Consider the following 9,359-nt stretch of genomic DNA (forward strand, 5'->3'; position numbering starts at 1 on the left):
GAACATTGTTCAGTTTCTTCCAAATGTAATGGTATTGTGAGCTTCCATAGTTTCCCGGTCGATGTAACTTGAAGCTCAGAAAAAGATGGTTGGTGGTAGTACACATTTCGTCGAGTGACGTTGAGGGAAAAATACCTATAAAAAAAAAAAACACTCTTCACGTGGAACTAGCACATTCAAAAGAGACCTGGTGTTTTTTGAAAGAAGACCGAAACCTCCTGCTCCAACTGAGGATGAAGAACAAGGTGCGCTGCTTATGGACTGTGCCGTCTCTGATCCGGTTCAGACACATGATTACTATGCAGTCCCTGAACATGAACGTAATGGCAAAACATGAGCACGTAAGAGAAATTGAAGAGCTTCGAGCCAAGCTGGAGAACTGACCGCCCAACACGGCTTTGGTCGACAGCGATTTGCTGGTTCTGACGAGGATATACGTTTTTACACAAGGCACAGTAATAATTTATTATCCAGCATTACTATTGTTTGTTTGTTGATTTGATTGGCCCATCCATCTTCAGAGGACAAAGGTAACTTTATACATTATTCATACACTTCACATACATGGCACTTTTATACAAAGTATTACACGATAGGTGTGCTGACAAACTGCCTGGGAGCTCCTCAGTGGTGAAACTCCTCCTCCTTCAATCAGTGGTGAACCAGGTGGAACAAATCTTCCAGGCAATCTGGGCGTGCCAGCACCTGGCTCTGCTGTTGTCTTTAGACCGCAGTGAAAGGAGCATTTATAACACCACAAGACCAAGGAAACTTCATCTTTGTGATCAAGGTGACTGTGCAAGTCCAAGCCCTCCACAAAACTGTGAAAGACAGCCGGTAAGCGCCATATTGGCCATGCTTGGCTAGACTGACTTAAGCAGTGCACTGCTAATGATACTCTGGAAAACACAGACTCTTAACTCTTAGCTTTGATAGGACTTTTGCAGTGGTATTTATAACTTCAAATGTTGTTTGTGGGGTATAAAGGAAAAGTAAGAAGAGCCAAATTCATTGTTGACAAAGAACTTGTTTGAAATGGTTAAAAGTAATTTAAACTTTGTAGAAATCTTAGTAAACCAAGTTCTTAATTCAGTAACAAATGTATAGTCTAAAAAAACTTTGGCTAAAAAATGTAATGTGTCTGCTTAAAACTACTGATTAGAAAATAAATGTAATTTTTTACTACTAAAAATATTTTGAATGTATTTGGCTAAAATGCAAATTTAGATAAAAATATACTGATTCTGCTCATTTGATTAAAAATGGTGGGTTTCTATTTTGGGAAACATTTGCTTAAAAGTGGAAACCTTGTATTTTATAATGGCAGAAATGTGTTTATCTGAGGTGAATGTGGATAATTTTGTGTATTTAATTAGGCTGTCAACTCAAATAATAACTTGTATTTGTCATCTCTTTTTTGAGGTTTTTCACCTGTTTACTGCCAACCAAAGAATGGTAAATAAAAGACAAACAACTGATTCCGTGGCTGTTTATTGAGTGAAATCCAGTTAAAATCTTCATGTGGAGGGACTGTCCTTTTCAAGTGGGGAATTGCACAAGAAAGAGGTCAAAACTTGACAATAGGAATACAGTTTGATAACCACATAAAATTGTACTCATCCATAGCTGTGTGACCGCTGAGTTAGGACACCTGTTTAAAAGACCCATCTTCCATTTTATTGAGGAACATTCCATTGTTAGTACTTCAACATTATTCAAATTAAATGTTAAAGTGTATGGTGTAAATGACAGTGATCCGTCTCTGAACTTCCTTCCTTCTTGTCTCTTTCAGTAGCATATTTCTCTTTGGCTTCTGTCGGTCTTTCCTCTGGTGTCATTCATACAATGCCTTCAGAAAGTATATACACCCCTTGACTTTTTCCTAATTGTCTTGTGTTACAGCCTGAATTTAGATTTTTTTTGTCACTGGCCTACACGCAATACCCCATAATGTCAAAGTGGAATTATGTTTTTAGACATTTTTGCAAATTAATTAAAAATGAAAATCTGAAGAGAAAAAAGACACATTGGTGCAGCTGGTTTCCGTGTTAAGGAGCGCGGTTAGGTGGGTCATGTTTCGGGCATGATTCCACCTTCGCCTCTCCCGTTGGAGTTGCAGCGATGAGAAAATATCGAAAAAGGGAGGGGGAGTAAAATAAATAAACAAAAATCAGTGTCAGATGCATGTTTGTGACATAATTGAACCCAGACCAAAATAGTCCATAGGGAAGGTATTTGGTAGAATAAACTGACATGATTTCAGAGCAGAGAGGAAGCAAGAGGGTTTGCTCCCGTCAATATGTCCCCGATAAGCAGACCTCCCGCCTTTGGAACAACAACTCCCATTTTTGAGGAGGAGACTAGATCATCTCGTCATTGTATACAGTTTCTTTGGATAAGCATAGTTGTGCTGAGTCATCAGTCAGGTGAGCAGGGTCAGCTGACAACAGTATTTAGATCGAAGACTCCCGCGAGCTGAAAGCCAAGCAGAGTTGAGTTTGTGTGAGGTAAGCCATACTGTTCAAAATAAACTAAAATTTGTCACAATTTCATGGGAGTAATTGGCTACCTGTCGAGTCGTTTGCGTGCGATCGTTAGAATAGCTGGGACATTTGCCGCAGCGAACATCAGATGTACATGATATGTCTTCATTTTCACAGCTTTATGAAAAAATGTAAAGCCTGTAGATCTTCGAAGACCGTGGGGAGGGAGGCTTGCTGCACACTAATGACAGAATTGCCACGCAGATCGATGAGGCCAACTAACGAGGACTGTTGATATCTGATGCGAACATGTGACATGTGGACACAGGTTGCCGCTGTTCTGTAACTTCAAGTTACAGGAACTTGAGGACAATATTCATCGTGTCTGTCTATTTCAAGATACATCCTAAATTCCAGAAACGTCCCCCACAAACGCAGTTAACTAGTTCGAGATTATTATTTTGTGCTATGATTTGAACATTTACATTTAGTTGATTTGTTTTTGGACGGAGGTATACTACAAACAATTTCTACATTGACCTGTTACACATAAAATGAAGAATGAGTACGTAATTTAATCGGATCTCTATGGTGAGCTACATCTGTCGTCCTAACTCCGCCTTTTCTCTGACGTTGGAGATCATATTCCAATCAGTTCAGTTGAGCTAAATTGTTTTCTCCCTAACCTTTGCAAACAGACGTCTGAAAAAGGCATTGTGCCTCCCTGGACACTTCAATAACCGCCCGAGAATCAGGTAAGATACTTTATTTTTTGTGTTTGACCACAACCTTTGTCCTAGAAGACGTTTGAAGCAAAGCCAGCTGTAAAAACTCAGCGAGCAACATGTTTGTCCCCAGCTGAAAAGTCTTTATCAGTACAAACCGACTTCACTCAATTCCATAGCAGATAGTACATTTGAGACTGAGCTATAAACACGTTTTGTCAATAGAAAGAATAAGCGGCAGCTTGTTGTTTATTTAGCTAGCTATATTGTCTAGCTTGTTCGTTTAACCCTTTCCCCTCTGCTTAGCATGAGCCTGAATATGGGGTCAGCTGATGGTGTCCTCAAGCGGGGGTCTTTTGGATGGAACACTGATGGAAACTTCAGCTCTGTATGCCCCAATGGATCGGTATGGGTTTGGGAAGGGCTGGGGGAATGTGCCCAGGACGCCAGGGACATGGCCAGTGTCATCCTGGGTCTGCTGTCTATAGTGTGCTTCATGGTTTCTTCTCTGCCGTAAGTCTTGATTGGGGAATACATTATTTCAGGCCATTTCCAACACCTTTACTCTTCTTATTTTGTTGTGTTCATTAATACAGGCAATACTACAGCTCTTGTAAGAGTGGGAATATGGACAGCGCCTTGTCCATTTGGTTTCTGTTGCTGTGGCTGGGGGGTGACTCCTGCAATCTTGTAGGCTCATTCTTAGCTGACCAACTGCCGCTACAGGTAAGTGGCAGCTATTTGGGTCAGTCAATATTACTGAAATGGTTTCAATAACAAATGTTTGTCAAGCATGACAATTTCAGTTTATCCCTCTATTTTCAACTCCAAGATACTAATGAAAAGATCATGTTTTAATGTTCCGAAAAAGTGTAATAATATGCATTTAAACTAGTATATCCCCTTGTCCACCGCACTGACACGTCTCTCCCCCTTCTCATACAGACATACACAGCAGTGTATTATGTCCTGGCTGACTTATTGATGCTGGGATTGTACTTTTACTACGTATCTAAGCACAGGATGAATAACAGTAAGTTTGTCTGTTAATGTATTTGATCTCCTTACGAAATTAGCTGCTGTGAGATTTGTCTTGTCAATAATAAATAAAGGCCATTGGCCAGTGTACATTCCACGCTTTGACTATTAACTGAGGCCTCTGTGTTACACTGGGACCACAGTTTGTAATACAGTATAACACAAATGCATGACAGAACAAGGAATGGCTTGTCCACATTGTTCTATGTTCTGCCCATGACGCAAATGTTAATTCCAGGACGCCGCAACATATTTTTATACATACAGTTGTTATTTAACAGTTCAGTGAACCTGACGGGTGTCAGGTTAGACTGCTGTAGCCTATACACAGAGGGTCCCCAGGATTAGATGTTGAGAAACAGACATTCATTACACAGGAGGAAGAATCATACAAAACTAGTGTGATGTCAGCAATACTTTGCATCACCACCATATTTCGTTTCATAATTGTTGTCGCAACCGTTGACACCGTGACCCTTTGTTGGATGACTTTGCTGAGGCGGCATCTACCAATATTGACAACTAATAGCATTATTTTTCCTTTACCCAGACAGGTCGGTTCTAAATGTAGTTGGTATAGTCTATATACTGGGCTTCTCTGCCAGCCTCGTTGCCTTACCTGGGTCAGGGTCCCAACAGGATGTGGTCCTCTCTGGGTTTAAGGGGCGGGCCTTGCTGTCAACTACTGTGGACAGTGTTAAGGTAAAATATGGGCTTTGTGTAATCAGTGGATGTTTGTGTAATCAGTGGATGTTAATGTAATTGATTCGTTGATTCATTCTGGCCCCTGGCCAACCTTTTATCTGTCTGAGTGACATGCAGATGCTTTGTCTTTGTGTCCAGGCTTTCAGCACCAAGGAGATCATTGGGTTTACCATTGGCTCCATATCCTCAGTGCTCTACCTCGGCTCCAGACTGCCACAGATGCACACTAATGTGAGTCTTAAAAGGGGGAGTGGGAGGGGTTGGTAAGGAAGTGAACGAGTACTGGATAGACAGATCATTTTTACAGTGGAGGCAAACCTACCTGTAAAAGTTTTGCATGGACCTTTTTCTTATTATATTTAGAATGTTTCTGTCTCTGGTAGTACACAAGGAAGTCGACGGAGGGTTTGTCCTACTTCCTGTTTGCCCTGGTCATCCTGGGTAACACTACGTATGGCCTGAGTGTGCTGCTGAAGAACCCTGAGCAAGGCCAGGGAGAGGGAAGCTACATCATCCACCACCTGCCCTGGCTCATAGGAAGCCTGGGCACCCTATCTCTAGACGTCCTGGTATCCTTCTCATTAAAATGCCTACTGGGCCTCTCCACCAAAAAAATGTTGTAATATCCAACAATATGTTGTGTGCTTTGACATAACACTTAACTTTTGCTTTTGACTTTGTCTTGTATTACAATTACCCAAATTAACTTATCCAAATGCAACAGGTTCAGGTTGATTTGACTAGTATTATCTAAGTACATTATCCTATATGCCAGCATGCAGTTGTTGGAATGTGTTTCCTTTCTAGTATCTAAATGTTTGACCGTATTAGTTTTTTTCAACTTCATGAATTCCCTTGACTCGCTGCTTCAGATCTCCGTACAGTTCCTGATATACCGCAATAATGCCCCTCTGGAGTTGGAATCGCAGCATGATGAGAGAGCTCCTCTGCTGGACAAATGAAACTGCTCCCTTTGTGCTGATTCTAGCAGTTCAGACAATTATCCCCACCCAATAGACTCTCACTCACATTCCTAAACTTTGACAAACACAGGAAATCCCTTTTCACGGTGTCGTTATATTTATGTGATTTGTGTTATGAGAAAGATGTTAATTGGGATTCAGCTGTAGATTAACAGTTAAAATAATCTTTTAGTGAAGGACCTTCCAACCGTTTGTCTACATTTGTATAAACCTGTCCTGACAATCATGACACTACTACTGGTCACTACAGGGAACATTGTCGTATTAGAATAGTCTTGTTATTTTATTTCAGAAGTGATTGACAAAAAAAAAAATTTGCAGATCACTTCATGACTTGAGTATACAGAGACATGAATATTAGTGTCTTGACATGTTACAATAAATCCACATGAACTTCATTAAAGTGTAAATGTCTGAAGTACTGTACTTAATTTATTTGATCGTTTACATCAGTTGCCTTTAAGCATTTTGAATTGTACATTTTAGATTTATGTACTTCTTGTTGACCACTTTTGAGGGTATGGTATCCAGTCTGGAGACTTGACCTCGTTTGTTCAGTGTAAGCACAGAGTAATGATGCTCCCTGTTTCTTTCTTAGTCTGTTCCCTAACAAATGGTGTTGCATCAGTACAGAAATGCACAGGAAGGATTTAAAATTTTATCACGTTGATAATGTCTCATTTCCCACATTTAGGCAGGAAAAAGACAATGTTCTAAAGAAATTGGGAATGTCTTTCATTTTGATTTATGTTTCACTAACACGCTCAATAGGACACAATCATGCTTTTAACTGAATTTGTATGGAGCCCTGCTGTCATTTGGCCAGTGTACCTGATCTTTAGTGTGTTAAATATGCTGGGAAAATGTCATTTTCCGCCTTCCATATCCAGCCCGTACTGTTTTTGACTGGACTTCAAGATTGTATAATAAAATTCATGAAAAGTAATTTCACATTTAATTGTAATTTTAATGTTTGTGCTCTAACTAATTGTGTTCTATAAACCAATTTCTGTTCATGCAAGTGGCTGACTACAAATCACCTATCAGTAGCTGCAATTTTGCAGTACGCGCAGATCGTGTTATCAGCCTATCACATGTTATGAAACTATTTGTCAGTCACATGAAACAAAACGGTAATGATTATGCTAAATCATGCAATATAACTTGTCTTATATACGCCTATACAGAGATAACTGCTGGGTCTGCCCAGGGAGAGCTGATTGACATGTACTATGGTGCATTGAGTTGGAACCTCTTCAGCCAGCTGACAATAAACAATGATTCATTTTAGATTGACCTCAAGTGTCCCTGTGTAAGAATTTTTCCACAACACAGTGCATTTGGAAAGTATTCAGGCCCACCCATGTGAAATCCATGGATTAGGGTTTAATGAATTTATTTCAATTTACTTGTTTCCTTATTAACTGTAACTCAGTAAAATCAGCAATTGTTGGGTTTATATTTTCAGTATAGTTCCTATTTTGTCCTTTTTGTAATGTTAAATCAACACATTTTACAAAATAACTCATTAAGTTTAGGCTATTACTAGCATAACTTCACAATTATATACTAGGCATTAAGAATATATTTGGTTGTTGATCATTGCTAGACAACCCTTTTCTGCTCTTGCCCTAGATTTTCTTGGCCACTCAGGAACATTCACTGTCTTCTTGGTAAGCAACTCCAGTGTAGAGTTGGCATTGTGATTTAGAGTTGTCCTGCTGAAAGGTAAATGCATCTCCCAGAGTCTGGTGGAAAGCAGACTGAACAAGGTTTTCCTTTAGGATTTTGCCTGTACTTAGCTCCATTCCTTTTTTTTTTTTTATTCTGAAAAACTCCCCAGTGCTTAACGATTACATGCATACCCATAACATGATGCAGCCACCACCATGCTTGAAAACTGGGAGAGTGGTATTCAGTAATGTGTTGTCTTGGATTTGCCTCAAACAGAACACTTAATTGCTCTGCCACACTGCAAAAAAATATTACTTTAGTGGCTTGTTGCAAACAAGATGCATGTTTTGGACAGTGGTGGAAAGAGTACCCAATTGTCATACTTGAGTAAAAGTAAAGATACCTTAATAGAAAAAGACAAGTGAAAGTCACCCAGTAAAATACTACTTGAGTAAAAGTCCAAAAGTATTTGGTTTTAAATATACTTAAGTATCAAAGTAAAAAACATTTAAAATTCCTTATATTAAGCAAAGCAGGGGCACACTCCAACACTCAGACATAATTTACAAACTAAGCATGTGTTTAGTTAGTCCACCAGATCAGAGGCAGTACGAATGAACAGGGATGTTCTCTTGATAAGCATTCAAAATGTAATGAGTACTTTTGGGTGTAAAAAGTACACTGAACAAAAATAGAAGAAACGCAATATGTAATGTGCTGGTCCCATGTTTCATGAGCTGAAATAAAAGATTCCAGAAAAATTCCATACTCACAAAAAGTGTATTTCTCTCATTCTGTGCACAAATTTGTTTACATCCCTGTTAGTGAGAATTGTATCCTTTGTCAAGAAGATCGATCCACCTGACAGGTGTGGCATATCATGAAGCTAAGTAAACATAATCAGTGGTGTGAACTTCTTAAGTAATACTTAAGCATTACTACATAAGTAATTTTTTGGGGTAGCTGTACTTTACTATTTATACTTCTGACTACTTTTACTTCTCTACATTCCTAAATAAAATAATGTACTCTATATGCCATACATTTTCCCTGACACACAATGTACTCATTACACTATGAATGCTTAGCAGGACAGGAAAATTGTCACATTTTTACCCTTTCTTTGCGAGGCATTGGTAAACCTCCCTGGTTATTGTGGTTAAATCTATTTAAAATTCACTGCTCGACTGAGGGACCTTTTACAGATAATTGTATGTGTGGGGTACAGGGATGAGGTAGTCATTCAAAAATCATGTTAAACATTATTATTGCACACAGAGTGAGTCCATGCGACTTGTTAAGCAAATGTTTACTCCTGAACGTATTTAGGCTTTCCATAACCAAGGGCCTGAATACTTATTGACTCAAGACATTTCAGCTTTACATTTTTTATAAATTTGTCAAAAAACAAACATACCACCTTGATATTATGGGGTATCGTGTGTAGGCCAGTGACCAAAAATCTCTATTTAATAAATGTTTAATTCAGGCTGTAACACAACAAAATGTGGATAAAGGGGTGAGAACCTTCTGAAGGCACTATATATGAGAGACCTACCCAAAAATACTCACAGCTGAAATCGCTGCCAAAGATGCTTCTACAAAGTATTGACTCAGTAGTGTGACTACTTATGTAAATCAGATATTTCTGTATTTTATTTTTTATTTTTTATAAATTTGCAAAAATTTCAACAAAAAAAAAACTGTTCTCTTTGTCGTTATGGGATATTGTGTGTAGATTGATGAGGGGG

The 9,359-nt window shown here is 38.9% G+C and overlaps 1 protein-coding gene across 3 annotated transcripts; it reads left to right on the forward strand.

The window, feature by feature from the left end:
* Positions 1 to 2,384: 2,384 nt before the first annotated feature.
* LOC120059297 (lysosomal amino acid transporter 1 homolog) lies at positions 2,385 to 7,230 on the forward strand. Of its 3 annotated transcripts, XM_039008248.1 has the most exons (10): positions 2,401 to 2,507; positions 2,661 to 3,074; positions 3,182 to 3,238; positions 3,515 to 3,721; positions 3,805 to 3,934; positions 4,154 to 4,241; positions 4,797 to 4,948; positions 5,090 to 5,182; positions 5,335 to 5,520; positions 5,824 to 7,230. In XM_039008248.1, exons 4-10 carry the CDS (start codon positions 3,516 to 3,518, stop codon positions 5,911 to 5,913), a joined length of 945 nt encoding a protein of 314 aa, XP_038864176.1. In that variant the 5' UTR covers positions 2,401 to 2,507; positions 2,661 to 3,074; positions 3,182 to 3,238; position 3,515; the 3' UTR covers positions 5,914 to 7,230. The 3 variants fall into 3 exon arrangements, with proteins under 3 accessions (XP_038864174.1, XP_038864176.1, XP_038864175.1); XM_039008246.1 differs by lacking the exon at positions 2,661 to 3,074 and having other exon boundaries at positions 2,385 to 2,507; XM_039008247.1 differs by lacking the exons at positions 2,401 to 2,507; positions 2,661 to 3,074 and having other exon boundaries at positions 3,081 to 3,238.
* The last annotated feature ends 2,129 nt before the right edge of the window (positions 7,231 to 9,359 follow it).

This window comes from Salvelinus namaycush, chromosome 14 (genome assembly GCF_016432855.1).
Source record: "Salvelinus namaycush isolate Seneca chromosome 14, SaNama_1.0, whole genome shotgun sequence".
Classification (NCBI taxonomy): Eukaryota; Metazoa; Chordata; class Actinopteri; order Salmoniformes; family Salmonidae; genus Salvelinus; species Salvelinus namaycush.

What these genes read in the sequence shown, in the direction of transcription:
- LOC120059297 (XM_039008246.1), top strand. Translation starts at nt 3,516, where the DNA reads ATGAGCCTGAATATGGGGTCAGCTGATGGTGTCCTCAAGCGGGGGTCT. An exon ending in CTGACCAACTGCCGCTACAG is followed by an intron (nt 3,935 to 4,153) that starts GTAAGTGGCAGC and finishes CTTCTCATACAG; the next exon opens with ACATACACAGCAGTGTATTA. An exon ending in CTACTGTGGACAGTGTTAAG is followed by an intron (nt 4,949 to 5,089) that starts GTAAAATATGGG and finishes CTTTGTGTCCAG; the next exon opens with GCTTTCAGCACCAAGGAGAT.